Below are 22027 nucleotides of genomic sequence, written 5' to 3'. Positions count from 1 at the left end.
AGAGGCCTGATTACTAGCCAATAGCTTTGTCCTCCCCACCCACAGCCAGACTGCTTTTCCTGGCTGCCACCGCTGCCTGCTGAGAAAACTTCCTTGTTGACCCATACAACTCAATATAGCTGCGTTTGTGCTGAAATACAGAACATAGGGGGTGTTTCTCAATGTCGAGGACGCTTCCTTGGTAGGACATGTCTTCTGAGTCAGGTCCTTCAGAAGCGAGGCAAGAATCCTTCCTAGCCTCGGAAAACAAAGAGTGGTGGAACAGGCTAACAGGCTAACAGGCTAACAGGTGTGCAGGTGTTAGTGCAATTTATGGCTCACCAACTTTAAATGTTAACACAGAGAGAGATCAATAAAACACAAACACAGATATGGTTGAGATTCATTATTATTCATTTGCGCAACAACAATAATAATTTGGATCACCTTCTGCCACAGCAGCCAATTGTGGAAATGCCCCACAGAGTAGAAAGATCTTGTGTGCTTTATACACATAAAACACACACAAACATACACTTGAAACATACGTGGCAGAGATAGTTGATATGTTAATATGTTCCAGCAGTGGAAAGGTCATTATCTCATGATGTCTTTAGGAGTCTTGCAGGATATGAATTATCCAATTGACAAAGACTATACGTTTGCACATGACCTTCATGAATAAGCGAGAAACACGCTGTAGTAAAGAATCTGCCATAACACAGGTGTGCGTCATATGCGAGGGCCCGCCTTAAATGGAGTGCAATTTCAGCCAAAGATTTTGGAAATTGGTCCACGCGCAAAGCATTGTGGGGATTTTAAGACCGCGGAGGAGACACATGCACAGCCTTGAAATTTCAGGACACTGGCCTCGCTGGAATTCCAAGGATCCTGGACATTGGAACAGTCCTTCGGCGGGACTCGATGACGTAGCATCCTTGAAATAGTGGCTCTGGAGGAGCCTTCCTCGACATTGAGAAACACCCTGGGAATGGAGTTTGGCTAATCCAAAGAGAGCTGGGATGCTTGTGGCTAGCCTTTTTGTTTTTACAGACCATTTTGTAAGACCTCAAACCAAGTCATATGAGTTTAAAAAAAGAGGTTAAAGAGTTGTCTGAAAGCACAAGTGTCTCCCTGAGGTTGAGTGAGCATACTCAGCATAGCCTGATGAACTTGTACAGCATAGTCTGATGAACTTGTACTGCATAGCCTGATGAACTTGTACTGCATAGCCTGATGAACTTGTACTGCATTGCCTGATGAACTTGTACTGCATAGCCTGATGAACTTGTACTGCTTAGCCTGATGAACTTGTACTGCTTAGCCTGATGAACTTGTACTGCATAGCCTGATGAACTTGTACTGCTTAGCCTGATGAACTTGTACTGCTTAGCCTGATGAACTTGTACTGCATAGCCTGATGAACTTGTACTGCATTGCCTGATGAACTTGTACTGCATTGCCTGATGAACTTGTACTGCATTACCTGATGAACTTGTACTCAATATATCAACCATATCATTGTGAGGAAAGCAATTGACTTTGCTGTGTATTGTCCATTTCTGAAGATTGGATAACTGGCACTTTTAATGGAGACACTAGAATAAAAAGGATTTTTATAATCAAGCTCAAAGCTTTTAACACATTCAGATTTGTTGCACACTTTGCAAATTAAAGTTGGTATGAAACAGGCATAAGTCTGGAATAAAGCCAAACGTTGTGCTTTTCATATCGCAGAATCCTCCTTCCTTTCTGAAAATGCATGATTTTGCATAAGGCAATACAAAATGATACACCCATCTGACTGAATCAAGGCAAAGGGAATTACTATGCATCAAAGGGGTAATAGAGTGTCAGGTTCCTGAGTGGCGTGGTGTCCTTCCTTCACCACGTGCTTTTATAACTGTCATGTGAGGCTTTCATCAATCTCGTGTGTGTGTGTGTGTGTGTTTTATTATTTTGTTGAACACAGAAAAAACCTAATTTGAAAGATTAGTTTCCGGTGCAGTTTACTACTTTGACTCTCTTCCAAGTAACTGAAAAAATCCAATATCATGTAGTACAATTACATTACATTGGGTTGGCAATAGTTGTATGTGTGTGGCCTGTCAGGGTTCTGTAAAGACAGTGGCTGCCATCAGGTTCCTATCAGGGCTATTTAAAGTGGCCACGCTCGTACTTCTCAGAATTGCGGGGTCATGGTAAAGATATAGTTTTTAAGCTGCACGCAGTAGCATTCTGGTGAGTAAATGCTGTAAGTCGATTTAACATCTAGTTAGGACTGCAGGATATTTCTCATATCACCTTATGGGTTGGTCTTGGTTTGGCCTTTCAAGATAATAGTTAACTGGCATATGACCATATCAGCACATGACTAATTGTATGACTCGAGAATGAATCGAGCCAAGGAAAGTTAAGACTGTGCTTTACGAGAACCTTATGCAGCTTACTCCGACAATTCCCAGAATCACATTTATCACCAAGCATTTGTTAGTGTTCAGTTTACAGTTTCACAGCTAATGCCGATACATGATACTAAGGCAGCAGGACCTCACTAACCGTGCAAAGACAAAGTGAAGCACATAGACTGCAGATTGGGTTACTCTGAAATTGATGTTAAACATTTTCATGTTCTATTTAGTTATATGCACAACTAGAGATGTTCCGATCACGTAATCGGGGATCGGAGCCGATCACGTGATTTTCAAAAGATCGGAATCGGGATTTTTTTTAATAAAATATTTTTATTATTTTATTTAATGTTACAAAACAAAAATGACCATGTTCATGTCTTAAAGTCATCCTGAGGCCTTAGTTTTGGTTTAAAATTACACAACATCATGTATGTGTTGCTTCTTTTGGGCTTGTTTTCATAGACCTGGTTGCTTATTTCGCTCAAATCTGGCAACAGAGTGGCAGGGCGCAGTGTCTAATAGTAGCAGTAAGCTAACGAGAGGCTACGTTCAGCTGGTGACTCGGGAGTCGGGACAGAGGAAATGTCAGGAGTTTGGAAGTATTATAAAATTGAAAGCAAAGGCAGTGTAACAGCCAGATGCAATGTTTGCAAGGCGGAGGTTCCGCATGGTGGAAAGAACAGAGCTACGTTCAACACGACCAATTTAATACACCACCTGAGAAACAAACGCAAACAACAACATGACAAGTACACAGCGGCCAATCAGGTAACGGCACTGAAACAACCTACACTTTCAGAGACTTTTAAAAGGAAAGAGAAACTGCCCCAGAACAGTGAAAAGGCCAAAAAAAGAACAGCCAAGATAGCTGAATTCATCGCGTTGGATGAACAGCCGTTATCTGTTACCTTTTTTTCTCTTAATGTATTGCATAAAGATCGGATCGGAAAAAATCGGTATCGGCAGATTGTCAAAATCAAAGGATCGGAATCGGATCGGGAGCAAAAAAAGGCGATCGGACATCCCTATGCACAACATTAAGCATCCAGTAGAGACCTTTTGGTTTCCTTCGTTTATTTAGTGAAACCAACTATTCCCAATATAAATCATGTAAAAGATGGCATGATAGATTTTCTTTCATTTGCACCTAGTTATTTATTGATTTGTATGATAATGAAATTGAGTTGTTTATTGAATTTCCCAAACATTATTTGAGCTGTTGATCAATGTAAATATCTTATTTATGGCCCTTGTAATGACCAGTAAACCTCTATTTTTCAAATGGAAAAACTGTTCTTAGATTATGATTTGGATGAAATCTTCCACAGAGAAATAACTTTGTTTTAGCCATTAAAAGGACATTTCTGAATCTGAAATTATACATACATCCTTTTTCAAAAAACGTATCATACTGGGCAGAAATAGTGGGATATGAAAGTCAAACCAAAGACTCACATCACCTAAATAATTAGCCTACTTTCAGCTGATGAGAAAGGGAGACATGACAAGGAGGGAGGGGGGGAGGATGTGCTGACTGACGGTATCACTTTGCTTTAAGAGTAAGCGGTTATTAATCATGTCTATCATAGGACCCTCTGTCCAGCTGATTCCTAAGGCAAATATCTGATTCACCTTTACCAGACTTGACCATACGACCTTCTACACAGCTTCCTCCACTCCTTTCAGCCTGATGGTGCGTTCATGTGATCTTCTTGATAAACAGTCATTACTCCGTGTCTTCACACTCAGTTTCTGTCATGTGTTGTTGATTCAGACAAGTTGTGACACAGGAGTAAGCAATAGTTGGCACATTAGAATACATGCACAAATGCAAAGTTAACTACACAATACATACGTTTAGCGTTTGTTTCTGGACACTATGCAGGAATACTAGACACAAAATCCCAATAGCCAGCAGTTTCTCACCAACCATTTAACAGGATTTTTACAAAAGTAAACTGATTATTATTTTAAAAACCATATCTTTGTTGCTTTATGATACATACTCTTGTCTTGAGCACTTCAACCTGACTTGGACTCTTTTTGAGAATTAACTATTGTCTAAGTCGACTTAATAAAACTTAGTCGATTAAGAACAAAACAACGTATTAGTCGATGTATTGACTAAGAGAAGGCTGCCCTTAAACAGAAGATGTTTGAATGTTTTATTAGCACTTGGTTGCAGTAACCTCTGGGCGTTGCAGCATCCTGCCCCACTCAGAATCATGTGACTGCAGGAATGCAGAAGTCTCTAATGCAACATAACCAGGGAAAGATGCAGGTATGCAGGTAGTCAGGTTCTCATGTGGTTATGTGGGCATGTTTCTTAAAGTAGTAGTAGTAGTGCACATCCGTCATAGCTTCAAATGTTTGACATCAAAGTACCATATCTACCCTAAACTGTCATGAAGCATCACAGGAAAACATGCTGGTGAAAGTGATATATGATTGATTTCTTACTAAAATAATTTATATATTTGGATACACAGTGTAAAATGGCAGACCTTACAGAAATCACTGTCACACACAGCCGGAAGAACGTCACACAGCTTACAGCCAGAGGATATTTATGTAACTGTCTCTCTGACACACACACACACACACACACACACACACACACACACACACACACACACACACACACACACACACACACACACACACACACACTTGAGAGAGAGCGAGGGTTCTTTGAGGTCAGTCGGTACGCTGATGTCAGACTCTGGAGTGAAGGAAACTTGGGGTGACCTTAATCAGCGTACACCTCGGCCAGGTGCAGCAGTGCTGTTTTCCCATTGTTGTAGACTTTATCACTGTCAAATGTAGTAAGTAAGTTAGCATTTTACCACTTCCGGTTCCTTCAACAAAAAAATCTTATAGATAGATTTATGATTTATAAAACTAGGGTAGACATGTGGATATTATCCGGCTGAACAAAACGTGATCAGTCTCTTAAATGTGTGTCATCGACAGACCTTATTTCCAGCTATTTTCCAAAATCCTATGGAGAAATTGCATTGTTTTTTGTCGAAGAAACCGGAAGGAGTTTACTTCCGGGTTTTAGGACGCGTCACTGTGGCACTCTATGCGATTTAAAGTTTTTAATATAAAATAGTTGTTATTGATGTACTATCTTTGTACACGGACCAGTGTAAGTGCAGAAACTTTGGAGAAGAGCATCAACCAAAGCTAGAAATATGCAATATAACTGCAATTGAAGTATGTGTCACTGTTTATACAGTATAGGTCTATACTACATTACTATTAGAACAGCATTTTCAATCCAAATATACAATCAGCTCATAGATAGAATCTGATTTTGAAATCGTGCATTAGTTGTTTTCTGAAAGATTTATCTGGCCCCTTTTTCAAACATTTTCAAATTCATAGTGGAAACATTTATTTATAGGCCCCTCTACTAATAAAATGATGTAGCGTAAAACTTCACCGAGGGCAAGTAACTTATATGATAACCAATTGAGATGTTGTGACTCACTTCTTTTTAAAGGAAGAATTCAAGTTACTCAAAGTCTTGGGAAGCTTTCACCTAAGAGTCTGGTTTCTTTAATACATTTGTTTCCTGCTCTTTATTCTAAGCCTTCTTTGTTGAGGGAACACTTTGAGGTATACGTCAAATGATCGAAGGAAGTGCGATAGAAAGAAGCAGCGAGCGAACACAATGGAGAGTGGAAAACAAAAGGCGTTGGATTAAGAAACAACAGACAAACAGATCCCCACTGTCGCTCTCTTATCACAGCGCTTTGTGGCAGTCAGCAGTCCGGGCTCGCTGCTGTTGCTGCCTCTGTACTGTCCGGCACACACAGTGCTCCTGCGATCACCTGACAGTCTCATGTTGTTGTGTGAATTTAGTTCACCACTATTCTTAGACCCTGCTTTGGCTGACAGAGGAGAGGAGAGGAGAGGAGTAGAGAGAGAAGAGTAGAGAGAGAGGGAGAGGGCTGGAAAAGGACTGGCAGACTCGCGATGATGCCCAGGTAGGAGTCGGTAATATTTAACCAGGCTTAGGTACATCTACAGGGTTCGGTAGTGTTGGTCAAAGGAGGTTTTTCTTGGAGTTGTTTCATTTAAAGTTGTGTCTTCTGCTGAAGTGTTGCCAACCTGTGGCTGGTACCAGCTTGGCAGCGCTTTCCTTTTGAGGTAACAAGGATGTAGTTTTGAAGAAATATCATTTGAGGTCAATGTAGATTTGAGGGTTAGGTGGTAATGTTTTAATGTGCATGTGTGGATAAGAAACACGGTGGGGTTGCTAGGTGTTTGGGTGGAGTTTTAGTTTAAAGAGTTTCTGTTTGACAGTACACCCCTGATCTCAGAAAGGATACAATTTTTTTTCAGGAACTGAATTAATTTCAAAAAGGTTAAGGCCCTGTTCGTTATCGTGTTTTTTCAATTACCCTTTACAAACAGTTGCAAGGGATTTTTTTTTTTTCAAGACCGGTTGTTCAAGAAAATGATAATTGCTTGTCTGCATGTTAATGAGAGAATGTTTAAGTCAGTTTTGGTTCACACAATTGAGGTCAAAGCAGTACAAGTATGTAACAGTCATGAAGTCATGTGCTGCTTTTATGAATGACTCCCCTCTTCTGTCAGCGCTCTGACTGTCACAAGCTCACTGATGGCATACTTCCTCCTTTGCTGCCTTGTTTTTCTTTCAATGCACTTCTCTGTATCTCAGATGTTTGTGTGTTTCTGTTTTTATATGACCTTTTCTCTCATTATCCTAGCACAAATCTAGTTTGCTCGCCAACACGTTTCAATATTACCTGCATGTTCTCTCTCTCTCCTTTCTTAAACACATTTCTTTACAAAGGAAATATTTTACTACACTTTTTTCTGATGCTTATATAAAGGCCCTTGCTCTTTATTACCATTTTTCTATCTTCTCTCGATCCAGTATCTATTCCTTCTTCTTTGCAGTTATGTTTAAAACAAAGGAAGCAGTGAACTTGGTGTCTAATTATGCAAATCTCTTCTGGGCTGTTCTCTTCATTCGATACATAACCTTATTTATGAACGTGCAAATGATACAGTAGCATTTCTGGCCAGAGTCATAAAGAGATCACGCAAGTGCACATTTTGCTCATTCAAAGTGGTAATATAATGGAAAGTATTGGTTCAGAAGTGTTAAATCGTTTAAACATATTTCTCTTAATGGAGGGTGGTTTGGTCAACCAAAACTGAACACATGGAAACCAATAGCAGTAAAGTCGAATGTATAAATAAACCACTACAGGCAGTAGTCCAGTTGCAAGGAGGCATGTGACAAACTAAAACCACCGCCTGATGTGTAATCTTACACACAAGTCTATGAGCTCAATATCAACCCGGCCTCAAACAATGCAATTTGAGCTCATTATGTAGGCCAGGCACGCACTTCGTCACCCAATTATCAATTTCAATTTGGTAGGTTGGGTCTTCCCACCAAAAGAAATTAGAATAAGAAAACTTAAGATGTTTTTAAAATACATTTTGGAAAACATTCTCTTCGAAAAACCATTGATCTGGCTTGGTCCCTTTTTGTAATGTTGTTTTAACCGTATAAGACAACTATTAGGCAACCAATGCAGAGAAACACTGTGACTCCTGTTGAATGCCCACACATCCTCGTTTAAATTCAGACTGTGGTTTTGGTAGGCAGCCGTCTCAATCCTTCAGCTACTGGATTGAATGCTGGAGATGTTTCAGAAAGGGCAAGGCAGCTTATGGAACAATGTTGCCCATATGGGTCCCCAAAAAAAGAAACTCTTGTATGATTGCCTCTGAAGGCCCCATCTGACAAATGACTCTGGTTTGACAACTTAACACCCCAGCAGACTGTAGCACATGACTCTGTCCCTCCTACTCCCCCGCAAGACTCAATCATTTTGCCCAAAGAATGCAAGCACCAGTGTTTGGTAAATAGCAGCTCGGAATGTACACTGAGACTTTATCTTTTACGTACACACACCAAATCATACAGCAACACAAAGGTATTCCCTGCCCTGCCAAGGTTTACTTCCAACAACTGGAATGCTGTTTTTAAATGTGGGCTCCATGTGTTTTTTTATATTGGCAAGTACAATGGACTTAGCTGTTCTGTTGCCCCCCCCTCCCCTCCAACCCATTTACTATAAACACTTGTGTCTGGGGACTGTCCTGCGCCCAAATAAAAGGCTATATTAAGGTCCAGCTCTGTCCATCTGCTCATCAGGTCAGACAGACATCCTGACCTTCTATCTGCTTGGCCAATCCACTGTCATCTTTTATAGCCCCTAATAAATCAACCCGGGACCCAGTTTCCCCCTAAAAGCCGAGGGGAGTGCCGAAGCCACAGTAAAAATGTAAATATGGAACGACATCATTCACAATATTGCCCAAGATAAGCAGCATTTATAAGATAAGCTGAATGATACCACAGGTTACCTAGCAACTGCAATGTACCAGGGGCTGCCAGGGAAAACAGCTTAACTGTTACCTAACTATTGGACAGAGTTTCTAAACGGAATAAATGTTCCACTACTATAGTCTATATCAGTTTTAAAATGTTATACCCAAAGTCTCTGTTATTGTTTTATCCCTCTTCGACTGGTCATAGTGAACATGTGTAACTTGGAATGTAGAAGCTGCAAACATGAACTTTTTTCACATATCTTAGCCATCTTGGAGGAAGTCAGCTGAGTGAGTCTGGAGTGGCTTCTTGTTATCTTGTTACTCTGGAAATCTGTTGATATGTGTCGCTGCGTCTTTGTGGCTCCCTACTGCTTTAGCCATGAATGAATGGTAGCTATAGAAGGAAGCTGTTGGCTCGGCCATGCCCAGTGCGACCGGGAGGGATGACAGGCTTAAAGTGATTTACTTAAAGCTCTCTAGTACATCGTTTGAACTTTTCCATCATGCCCAGAGACTAGTCAGTTTGCTGGTTACATGGATATCTGGCAGGTACATGGCAGACATTGTAACTCGGACCTCCACCACGGCTTGAGTTTCATACCCAACAAATACTTGTTTAACAAGAATTGTCATCTTCAAAGGACACATCTATAAAGTCAACACATCAAAGTCAGTGTTCACGTGTTTGGGGAAATAGTACCATGGGAAAAGCAATAAAGTATTTTCGGCTCGAGACAAAGATGTCAGAAATCTGATAATTGGCTCATCTGATGTCACTTGAGTCATTGCTACGAGCATAACCCAACATAACTGAACTGACCGTGGCAGAGTTGCATTGTGGGGGATGTAGGTGATGGGTTTCAAGAAGGAACAAAGACTTTAGCTCTGGTTCTGCTGAATCCATTTAGAAAGTTATAGAAAAATATGGGTCTATAGGGTGAAGCCGTAACCAGATCCGTTTCATAATTAAAAGGCTTGTATCTTTGTAGTGGAAAAAGTTGTACTGTATCATCTTCCAGTGCAGTGCTGTGCAGTGCAGTGCTGTGCTGTGCCAGACTGTTTTGAACGTGATTTGTTACTGGACCATGACCTCATATTCTCTTATGCGCACATCTCTGCTGCTTTGTCAGTCTACTTATACTAATTGCATTATTTTGTCTCACCCCCCCCCCCCCCCCCCCCCCCCCCCCTCCCCCCCCCCCCCCTCCCCCCCAATTTGCCTTCACTCCCTCTCTCCTGACCCCTTCTCCCTTCTTCCATTACCTCTCGTCTCTTCCTTCTCGCCTCCATGTAGCTGGCCTATCCCCCAGCTGGATCCCAGTCAGATACGGCTGATCGTGTATCAGGACTGTGAGAGGCGTGGCAGAAATGTCCTCTTCGACTCCAATGCAAAAAAGAAGGGCACGGAGGAAACCCCCATCACAGTGAGTCACATGTTTTGTGTTTGTGTTGTCATTTGGTGGCCCATCCTTGATTTTGGAGATGGCAAAAAGACACTACTCGTTACAGGTTGTGTTAGGATGTTAGAGTTCCCCATAACCACTTTGCTAACGGGTCAGGAGTACAAACATAGCAACTGAGTATTTCATGATGTTCAGAAGCCACAAGCCGCACCTCATCCTGCAGGACGCCTCTCGTCCTCTCTGTTAACAATGTCTGACCGAGGGATCAGGAGGGGAAGGCAGGGGATTTGCCCAGTTGGACAGTGTGCACGTTCTTTTTGTGGGTGTGTTTTTTGTTTATTAAGCACACACTCATTTATTTGATTTATATATATTTCATATCTATTTATGTTGGTTTATTTTTCTGTTTGTCAGCGGGAAACCAGAACATGTTTTATGAAACTTGTCAGCAGGGTTTAAACATATCTGAATCACATGGCAGACACACATGTTTGTCACTACATCAAACAGATCTAGCAGAGGTCTGCAGTCTCAGAGTGCCTTTTTAGTTATTCAGCATTTTCCATGGCTTTGTAGGATTCAAATGACTTCTCAAAGTCATCTTAAAGTGACATCTTCTTCTGTAGTTTGTAAAAGAAAAGGTCTAGTCCTCCTGTGATAAATAATGATTGCAAACAATTAGTCAATGTGTGTTTTTCATTGAGTGCAGAATGATAAAACTGTGAAAAGGCCTTTTTATCAGGGTGTGTGCAACAATAGCTTTTTAAATGCATCAATTATTTTTAGATAACCAGCTTTTGTTTTGTCTCGCCTCTCCCAAACTGTTGCTTTTTGAATAACATGACCTATACTTTCCTAACGCTGCTGCGTGTTCCCGTCTGTGTGACCGGTTTGTTCTTGAGCTCTTATCTACAATAATAATAGCCTCAGCTGACAGCCCATGTGTAAGCAGCATTCTTTCATCCTCACATGACGGCCCTGTCACTCAACGTCTTTCCTTCTTTCTCCCCATGACTCTGGCTCGGTCTTACCCTCCCTACACTCTAAATCTGGTTTCCCCTGCCTCTAAGTTCTGGTTCTCTGAACGCCCTGATCGTGCTCTCGGCTTGATTAAACAAGTGTTCTGGTTTACTTAGTACTTCCTACTTTATCTCTATAATATTTGATAAAAGTCTGGCTTTCTTTCACTCTGTCTCTCTACCTATTCAAATATCCTCTTCCACTCTCACTATACCTCTTACCTGATGTTTTTCTACCTCAGATGCTTTCTTTAGTTTTCTACCAAACTCAACATGTTTTTGTTGTGTCTCAAAGTTTCCTCACACTGTCCCTCTACACCTGCCTGTGCTTCCTGTTTGTCTTTTTTTGTAATCATCTTTCCATCACCTGTGAGTTTCACCTGTCTTTCTGCTTCCTCTTAGGCATGTCTCTTTTTTCCATGAGCAGTATTTCTCTATCTGCTATCATTATCATGTTCATAACCTTGCTATCACACATACACACTGACACACACTCCTGCTGTGTTGTGACATTGAAACTTAGATTGTCTGTTTGCTTAGCTTTCTCATTTGACTGAAGCTCTACATTTAGATTGTACTGGCGCCAGATATAAAACCACAGTAAGACAATGAATGCATCCTACAAAGTGATACTATACATTCAAAGTGAGATCTTTTAAATAAAGAAACATTCATTGAAAAAGTGTTTCAGTGGCTGACATTAATATTTGTGTTGGATTCTGCTTTGTTAGGGCTTGGCCAGCCACTGTGTGACTCCTATCACATGATGGCTCTGTTTAGTCTATTTTGTTGTTGTTTTTTGTCAACTCAGAGGAATTTATTTGAGAGAGATCCACAGCAGGAACAAGCAGCGCAGCATCGAGAGAATGAGGAATAGAGAAACACGGGATATATGGGGCGTGCATGTCAGAAGGAATTACAAATAAAGCAACAAAATATCGTCTGTTAGGAAGAAGGGATCTAAAGAAGATAACGAATCCAGGAAAATAAATGCATGTATTCAAAGAGACGAAGCAAGCCGCGGATATTAGGAGAAGGATGAAGTTGTGGAGGGAGAGTGAGAGAGAAAAAGGGGGAGGGAGGGGGGGGGGGAGTGATTGCAGCGCTGCTCGCTCACGAGTTCCAGAAAGAGTCATATGACTGCCAGTCACATGCTGCTGGCCTCTGTGTACACACCTCACACTGCAGTGCAGCGGACGCATTCACACACACACGTACACACTCAAGCACATTCTGGCTCAGGATCCGCATGGCTTTATTAGCATGAGGACCTGTGTGTCCTCCAACAGGTCTGATATTACAGAATGAAATGTACTTTTAATGAACACGTTGAAGCAAAAACACTAATCCCTGCCTTCCTTCCTTCTCTTCGTCTCCCTCTCGGTTTCCTTTCCTTTCTCTTCCATTCTTCCGTTGGCAGCAACAGTGCTTTCAAGTGAGCCATTACCAGAGCCTAGCTAAAAAACACACCCTCCCCCCGCTCTCAAAAGCATTCCTCCTTGAATAGACGGCCAAGTTAAGAAGGCACATGACACAGGCTGATTAAGCTCTCATTGCTTTCAGTTTGCTGTTTACATAATTGTGTCTGGATCAGGTTTTTATGGGTTTGGAAGAATTTAGCATTATAACTTCAGCTTGAGTTAAATTCTTAACTTCATACGGGCCAGCTACTTTCATATTTGGCACGTGTTCTTGTTGTTCATGAAATGAGGTGAAGCTGGTTTCTCTTGTCTCTATGTTAGTGAAGTCCCTCTGCAATATAATCCTCTTAACTTTATCTATTCCCACGCTTACGGGCTGTTTCCACACCCTTTTTTTTTTTAATTAGAGCTAGACATACATTCTGTCTAGATCTGTCCTGTCCTTCATTTCCACAAAATAGGGTTCCAGCTCATTTTGCTACATTAATTGTTGCCCATTGCTTTTTTCCCTTGTCCCAAAAGCAACTTCATACTTTGAGCCATTGCTAATGGCCTGTTATCAAGAGGAGAGTGTTTTTAGATTTAGATATTTAGACCATATGTTTTCAGAAGTTACAAAAGTTTGTTTACATCCTAAATGTAACACATGGCCGTCAATGAGGATTGAACCGTTAGATGAATGAAGGGAACGAGGTTTTCCGAAACGACTTCATTTCATTTTTTCATTTCAACGTGTATTTGGCAGGGACAATGCACAGTAATGAACGCTTAAAACATGAATATGTATCAAGCGTAACTTAAACCTTCTGCAGAGTTAGAGGACCTTGTATTCATGGTATTTAATGCTGTATTTCTTGTTCATGATCCCATAGAGCACCGAGGGCCAGGGGAAGATGTTCGGGAAATGCTGCCAGCTCCGTCCTACAGGAGGCAGCAGCAGTTCTCTGGACAGCTCCTCCTCCTGCACCTCTGAACCCAAGGAACCTAAGGAGCCGGGCATCCGCTTCCAGGTTACACACACTCTCAATATACCTTTACATATTCACTCCCCTTAAGTCATGTGTTTTCATCTTAATCTCTCTTTAAGGGTAACAACCTAAAACCTCTGTGCTCCTCCCCTCCTCTTCTCACCAGGGTTCGAGGTGTTCGTCTGATGTAGTAATGCTGGGGGAAATGATGTTTGGTTCTGTGGCGATGAGCTACAAAGGCTCCACGCTAAAAATCCACCAGATCAGGTAAAGAGAATAGTGATGCATCGACTCTGCACAGTTGATACTGCCATGTAAAGAATTCTTATTCCATTTAATAGGTAGATGAAACATTTGAGGTGTAGTTTTTGTAGGTGTCTTGTTTTCTTAATTTGGGTAAATACAGGTGGTAGAAGAGGAAAACAATCATTTCAAAGGTAAACATGTTCGAGCACATGGACTGAGAACTCTTGCTGATAATCTTTGTACCTGTGTTCTATCAGATCGCCACCTCAGCTGATGCTTAGTAAGGTCTTCACCGCCAGGACGGGAGGCAGTGTGTACGGCAGTCTCAACACGTAAGCGCACACACACACACACACACACACACACACACACACACACACACACCTCTCTTTCCTGTTGTATCTGTCTTGGTTGTTGTTTATATTCCCTGTTTTAAAATAAACCTGGGATACTATCTGTTTGTTTCTATTTGCCCCATCTATTCAAACACACTCTTGTACAAAATTGTGTGCCCTAGTTGTAGTCACTTTAAAATATGTTTCTCTACCTTGCATATAGTGTGTATAAACAGCATAATTGTGTTGTTACATGCACATTATCCATATAAACCTCTTTGTTTCTTGGTTTTCTGATCTTAGGTTACAGGACAGCCTAGAGTTCATTGGACAGGACGGCAACACCCTGAGGCCCGATCAAAACACAGCGCCCAACAGCCTGCTAGGGAACATAGGTAACCATAGAAACCCAGGGGCACACACCAAAACTTCTTCAGCCAACAATGACAATCTTCTTTTTTTTTCACTTCACTTGTGAACTCTTAATTAGAAAGTAGGTGAAAGGTTTGTTATTGTATGGTCATAGCCAAACACTTTTTTCTTGAAAACAATTCTAGAGCACATATGACTTTTAAAATCATGATCTCATTTAGTTTTTAGTCGGTGTTTATAACTCCCTTGAAGAAATTACCCACAAACAACTATATAGAGGGGTACTTAACTGTACGACATATTGTAAATGCTGCAGTAATTGTAATTTACATGTTTTTAAATCTACACACTTTTAGTGCCTTGATAGACCTGCGATATGCCTCAACTGATGTGTTGTAGCTTCCTGGCTCTTTACTGGATGGACTCTGCCAACAGCTCTCCCCTAATTGTTCAGCCAATTTGCATAATCAACTGTTATCATGTCAAGTATCAACGTAACAGTGCATCCCTGCTGTGACTCATACTTGAAGTGCATAATGACTCTACTTGTTATTCACGGAGAAATTCAGTCTTTAAAAAAAAAACACTTGTGTTTGAAAAACTGAAACCAAACACCTTACAACTCTGACGTGACAGGTTCTGAATTTAAAGAAGAATATAGAAAAAAGAATAGAAGGAACAGTTGGCAAACTCGATCCTATGGTGCAGTTTCTCTCTCATCAAAAAAGACAAAATATATTAACTCTTAAACGTATCATAATTTATTTGTTTGTTAACCTACTTTTCTGTGAGTGATGCCAGCATTCTGTTTTGTCTCTATGACTGACTGACCCACCAGAGGAGGGTCAATATTTGAATCCATACTAAAAAAGCTCCTGCAACTCTTTTGACTACAAGTTGGCCAGAAAAACAGGAGGCAGCCAGCTTTCCTCCTTATTCATTCACTAACCACAGTTCATGTTTTTTGTCTCTTTTCCCTCTTCCTCCCTTTCTTCTTTTCCGTGTTTTTGTCTGTGCTGCGCAGGATTTTCTCAGCTGTGCAGCCCGCGACGGGCCTTCTCTGAACAGGGCCCTCTGCGCCTCATCAAGAGCGCATCTTTCTTTTCAGGTTGGCGCTTAAAGCTGGCCATGACTGCCAGTAGCATGCGTGTGTGTAGACTGTAGACAGTAGTAGGGTTTGTACAGGCCTTGACTGTCAGCGGCTGCATGCCTGTGTGGTGATTCTTGCACTGGAAGTGGTAGCAGTAGTCACAGCATGCAATATCACAGCACTTCTGTAAATACCTTGGGTCAGATAGAAGCTGCAGAAAATGTTCTTTGAGGTGGTTGGCATGTTCTTCCAAAACAAGATGATGTCTTCACCTACATTGTTTCATTTGGACATTTTGACTCAAATCCTCTAAAGTGGCTCCAAATAACGGTGCAAATGCCGTTCTCTGACATCCACAGCTTTTTATTGACACATTCTGGATTAGAAGTTGTCAGTGAACCCAGACAACACCAACTGTTTCCTAGTCAATCAGAAGTCAAACAAAAGAACCTCCCTCACCATAAGAACTATGCTAGATGTATCTGACCCAGGCTTGCAGGTGTATGAAACACAGAGAGGTTATGCATGGTTTCTCACTGGTGTCGGGCTGTAGTTAGAGTTTCACAGTTCCTTCTCTCTGTCTTCTTCACTAACATTCCTACACTCACTTATCTCGATGATTTAAGGATTTATGTGCGTTGAATCATCAACCATCACAACATCAATCAACATTCTACCAGTAGTCTGCTTTCGTATTCTTTATTAGAAATCGTTGTAATGATGCAGTAATGTTTAAGTAAGTATGTAAACATCTTTATTCACATCAGACGGTTACACAGTCTGCTGGGGGTCAGCGAACGCTTCATCTGAGCAGCTGGTGGGGAAATGACTTGTTAAAGGGCACCTTGGCGGTAGTTGTTTTTAGAAAAGGAAACCTGTTATATCCTCACCTTAAACCCTAACAGAAGTAGAACAAAAGGTCAGAAGAATGTAATAATTGTCCCTCCGTCACATGGGGGGTAAAATCTCCACCCTTGCTGTTACAAATTGGTGAGGAGTTTTTACCGAGGCATTCCAGAGGGGTGGGCAATATATCAATATAGTATTGATCTGGTAATTTGAGACTACATATCGTCCTACACTTTGGTTATAATAATCCCACCTGGGGCTTTGACTTGGTTTTAAAGCCTTCATTACAGTAAAGAGGTGTAATTTTCTGAAATTACCCGACTATGCTAGCTGTTTTTATAATTAGATTTTAGCCATTATATCCACATTACTGATGATAATCAAAAATCTCACTGTGCAAACTTTTTTGTGAAAGCACTAAATAGTCAACAGTACAATATTGCCACAATATCGATTATTGTCATAATTAAAAAAATGTTCATATTGCCCAGCCATACCCTGCACGATGCTGCCTACCCACAATTCTGTTCAGGGCATCCATAGGCTGGCATGGCATGTAGTTATACAATGTTGGTATGGCCGAGTGCCCGTATACATACACATTTGAACGCTTTGCAACAAAAGCCCATGTTGACTTGCTCGTTAATCATCCCAGCCGGAGCTATGCCTTTTTAACGGCACATTGACATGCTGCGTTAGTGGTCTTCACACCTCTCCGCTGTTAGGAGTTTTACAATGTTTCCAATTTGATACTGAAGTGTTGACGAGAAGGACATTTGAGAATAGGCAAATGGGCTCGGTGACATTCATAGTGCTGTGTCTCTTGTAAAAAGTAGCATCAAAGCTGTGGCAGCTGCTGAAGATAGCTACACAGTGAGTCAGTGAGCCTAAAACAGCAGTAGTGTCTTTTACAGTATTTGTCTGACTTGTGGAACTTCCTGTTTTTGGTGAAACAAAAACAAACAGCCGTTTTGAAATGAATCCGTAACAGCCACTTGACAGTAGATATTATTAAACGCCCCCCTTTTTATTGTAGTAACCTCGCATGTAGTAGTTGTGTGATTTGTGGTCTAATGGTGGAGATATAGTGTATAGTAATGGAAGATAACATTTCCTGGTTGCATGTCCAAAAGTAGTTTATAGTAAAAAAGAATGCTTGCAGTTTTTTGATGATAATTTTCTTGCCATATCTTGGTAAAGGATGTTGAGGAGGTGAAGCATCCTAATTGTAGTCTCTACATTTTGTTTGTGGATTAGCATATTCAGGCTAAGTGTTAGAGCCCTAAATAAAGCTGGTACTGTTTTTGTTTATATAATTTCTCACGTGTTATTCTGTGTCACTTTCCTTCTTTCCTCTCCTTTTCTTCGGTCTCTTATGTCAACAATCTCCCTTTGATCTGTGTCTCCCTCTGCCCTCTGCCCTCTTGTCTTTACCCTTTTCCTTTACCTTTAACCCAACCTTTTCACTTTCTCTCTCTCAACCCTCTCCTGCAGGCCACAGTCACCCCATGGACATGCCTGGCCGAGGGCTTCACGACGAGAGGGACAGCGGCATCGCCAGGTCAGGTATGTTAATGAGACTAGGAGGTAAAGCTTGGATTGACCTACACCGAGCACAGCTATGTGACTCTCAGCCCTACAGTGCAGCCACGCTTTGAATTGGGTCCACATTTATTCTTGTCTGGACCAAAGAGGTCAAGGTCAATTTAAGGAAGATTAAGTATGTAAATTATTGGATTTTATAACTCCTAACACTCTCCTACCTCAAACACATTAAAGGTTCCCACAAACTGGCCTAAATGTTAAAACACTTCTGCATTGGTTACTTTAAGCAGTGATGCTTGAGCTTTGATACAATAAGATTAGATAAGATGGAACTTTATTTATCCCCTTGGGGAAATTCAGGCGTTTATAGCAGCAACAGTGTCAGAATGAAAAACAGGATTTACACAAGATAAAAATAGAATACAAATTAAATAATAATGCAACATAAATAAAGTGATGACGTAACTATTGAAACAAGATATCACAGTAAAAAGTTGAGCATTTGTATGAACATATTCAATATATTTAAATAAGTGTGCAGATGTGATTGCAACTGATCTCACTAGTATGCAATCAGTTTTCTTCTCCATTGCCATTCCCTCAAAGTATTTTCACGTCAAACCACAAAAAAGAATATACGAGGAGGACCCTGTAGGTGTTTTCGTGGCATCTAGGGTCCAGAAAACCTTGTGCAATGGAAACTTCCTCCCCACCCCCCCTCTACAAACACCACCATACCCCACTGGCATGAATGGTATGAAGAGAATTGGGCTTTCTGCTCAAACCCGGGTCACATGCAGGATTAAATATAGCAGCTCTGAAAAACTGCTACTAGTAAATGAGCTTCTAATTCCAGCCTCGTCCTCATCTCCCCTTTCCCCACCCTCCTCCCCAATGGGGTGAGGTTCTTTAGCAAATACTGCAAAACACATAGACCCACATCCCTCTGTGGCAAAAATCCCAAATACATATTGTCCCCTTTTACTGCTGCGTCTTCACCTAGCACAGTTCTCTCTTCATACGTCACACACTGTCCTGTTCATCTCTTTGAACACTGTTAAGGTCAGACACAACTGACTCATGTGACCATTGACCAGCACGTGCTGCCGGGGCTGTAAATAACTCCTGATTGTGTGCGTGTAGGTTTGTCATTACTATATCAGCCTGGTGTAAAGCCAGGTTGTCCAAGCATGTGACCGCTAGCAGGCTTATATTAGATCTCATAAGAAAGCTATCTAATAATTAGGGGAAAGTGTAAAGAGGGGTATCTTCGTGCCTCGTCTGAGTAAGATCGATTATAGTTTGTTACATCTGTCAATCTCTGTGTGGAAATGTGTGTGTGCAATGTGTTGTTCAGAAGCCCTACGCACTTGTCTGACTCATTCTTGTCCTTCTTCTCTTGTCACCCGCCATTCCCTCCCTTCTGTTCTCCTCCTCATTCTCGCTCTCTTCATTTTCCCCTCCCTTCTCTCATCTCTCTTATCCGCCTCCGATCCTTCTCTCCATCCCTCCACCTCCCCCTGTAGCTTCCCTGAGCAGCCTGTTGATCACCCCCTTCCCGTCTCCCGGCTCCTCCCTCACCAGCAGCTGTGCGTCCAGTTACCAGCGGCGATGGCTCCGCAGCCAAACCACCAGCTTAGAAAACGGCGTGTTCCCCCGATGGTGAGACATGCACACACACCTGTGCAAAGAACATATTTATTTGTACATTACATAAAAAACAACTATAGAGTCAGGTCTAACTTACACTAAGAGTAAAGGAGGAGAAGGAGGTCTTAGCTCTGTTGTCTTTCTTTGCACAACTTCCTTCACACACTCTCTCCATTCCCCCCCCCCCCTGCTTAATGCCTCTGATATGCTTTTGTGAAGTGTATCCTGTTTAACTTCCTCACAATCCAACAAGCAGCTTGGAAAATGACACACACACACACGCACACGCACACGCACACGCACACGCACACGCACACACACTGCTGTGACTAGACAGGATGCTGTGTTGGCTTGTCAATGCAGCTGTACGCCTCTGAGTGCTCGTATCTTCCAGGCGATACATTTCAGCAGTACCAAAGCATCTTGTTTCCCAGCTGAAAAGGGCTGGGATTCAAAGCCCCTCAACATGTGATGTGCATATTTTTCGTCTTAGATGTATAAATGACAAAATGTTTGCAGTACATGGAAAATGTATTTGTAATATCAATCAGTGGTAATCAGTATAGGGAAGGCCTAATTTGTGATCTAGTCTTAATATATAACTTTAATGATCTTCAAGGGCAGGCGAACATTCTGAAATCTGAGCAGCCACACAAACATCTCAGGCTTCGGAGGTTGTATCGGATTATCTTCTGCTCCTTGTGACTCCTTGTGTGCCCTGTCCCCATCAGGTCAGTGGAGGAGAGCTTCAACATGTCTGATGATAGCGCCGGACCGAGCCTCGGCGTGGCTCGGAAGAAGAAGATCGCCATCGGCGTCATCTTCATGCTGTCCCCCAACACGGAGGAGAACAACCGCTTCCAGGATTTCTTCTTCTCCCACTTCCCTCTCTTTGAAAGCCACATGAACAAACTCAAGAGCGCTATCGAACAGGTGAGTTTGTGTATGACGCTGATTGGCTGTGTTATTAACGGCAAAGATGATTCTTTTGATGTGTGTTAGAAGTTTGTTTCCCCCTTTATGACTGCTGTTGCTTCCCTGATTGACACTGTGAAGATAAGCCTGTCAGTGAAATGCGTTTAGCAGGGAGACATGAATAGCATTGAATGCAGACCTTTGCTGGTGTAATGAGCAGAGTTGCTGTCAGATGACCACTCAATGATCATCCCTTGTATATCTGAGATTCTGTTTACTGCTGTCTGTTGTTGGCACTGTTGCAGCTCTGGAGGACTTCCAGAGTTCCCCCCTCACATTCCTTGCTTCACCTTTCCTGCGTAGTGTTTGTCAGCTTCAGTGCCAATTATCTCAAAGATCATTTGTGTTGTTTCACTCTCAAGGCCATGAAGTGTCGTCGGTCAGCTGATGCCACTCAGAGAGCCCTGGCTTACAGCCGAATGGTGGAAGGACTCAACGAGTTCAGGTATGGCAACAATTCACATTCTCTGACCATAATGCAGACAATGATCGGACTTCATTCATTATTTTACTATTGCCCTTACGACATCTGGCAAATACTTAATATATCATAGGGTTGGGGCAAAGTTTTTTCCCGGCTGCCCTCGTTAGATGGAGTCGGTTGGTATTTAGTTTCAAGAGATGGGAGAAGATGTTTCCATCTTAAACCCGACACGTTATCTCTTACAAATGACTTTGTTCACATTCTCTGGCTCTCTCTTTAGTGTGTGAAGGTTTACATTACACAGTTTGATAAACGTATATCATCTTGGTTAATTACACGGCTTAGTTGAATATTAGATTCTGATTGGTCAAATTGGAAATGTTCAGAGGTTGTTAATACTCAAACACATTGCTGCTAAGCAACATAATGACCGTTGCTAAGGAGGATCAAGGGAAAGAAGTAAAGTAGGTACAAGACAGAGAATCGGACATCAGAGAAATCAACGGAAGAAGGCAGACAGGAATTTATCAATAACGGCAACATGGTATTGGCTGCTCTGGAACTTGTTAGGTTGGTGGTAAAGGAAGTGGGAACAAACGTGGACAGTTACTGTAAACCTTGATCAGTGCTGCCGTTAAGTCAACAAAATCATTTTCAATTAATATTGTGAGTCAAGTTGTTGGTTTATTGACTATGTGGCCGTGTTAAAAGCGGGATAGTGCAATGAGGCGGTCATTAATGAACACATATCAAGCAGGCAGTAAACTGTTGTTGATAACATCTGATATTCTCCAGCTGCTATGGCCTGCAGATAAAAGAAGCACCTGATCTGTCAACAAGGTTTAGAAGATAATTATGTTTCCCTATGTCATATTTCTTATGGTCACTAGGCAAGTGTCACATTACTTTGATGCATTCCCGTCATAAAGGTGTCCTTTAAATGCCTCTTT

At 41.6% G+C, this 22027-nt stretch overlaps 1 protein-coding gene across 3 annotated transcripts in view; it reads left to right on the top strand.

Annotated features, from left to right (window-relative positions):
* Positions 1-22027, top strand: part of fnip1 (folliculin interacting protein 1) — a 38990-nt gene that overhangs the window by 4420 nt on the left and 12543 nt on the right. Inside the window, exons 1-11 of one of the 3 annotated variants that reach the window (XM_079648197.1) lie at positions 6255-6388; positions 10075-10204; positions 13496-13633; positions 13758-13858; positions 14095-14169; positions 14476-14567; positions 15569-15652; positions 17978-18049; positions 19555-19690; positions 20410-20611; positions 21016-21098. In XM_079648197.1, coding sequence (XP_079504323.1) covers positions 6378-6388; positions 10075-10204; positions 13496-13633; positions 13758-13858; positions 14095-14169; positions 14476-14567; positions 15569-15652; positions 17978-18049; positions 19555-19690; positions 20410-20611; positions 21016-21098 — 1124 coding nt within the window. In that variant the 5' untranslated portion in view covers positions 6255-6377. Of the gene's footprint in view, positions 1-6254; positions 6389-10074; positions 10205-13495; positions 13634-13757; positions 13859-14094; positions 14170-14475; positions 14568-15568; positions 15653-17977; positions 18050-19554; positions 19691-20409; positions 20612-21015; positions 21099-22027 lie in introns of those variants that run through there. The other 2 variants (XM_079648196.1, XM_079648198.1) reach the window with 2 other exon arrangements.

The sequence above is a fragment of the Notothenia rossii genome (assembly GCF_949606895.1).
Source record: "Notothenia rossii genome assembly, chromosome: 9".
In the NCBI taxonomy this organism is placed as follows: domain Eukaryota; kingdom Metazoa; phylum Chordata; class Actinopteri; order Perciformes; family Nototheniidae; genus Notothenia; species Notothenia rossii.
Note: the sequence above shows the minus strand (reverse complement) of the source record. Positions and strands in the feature narration are given on the sequence as shown.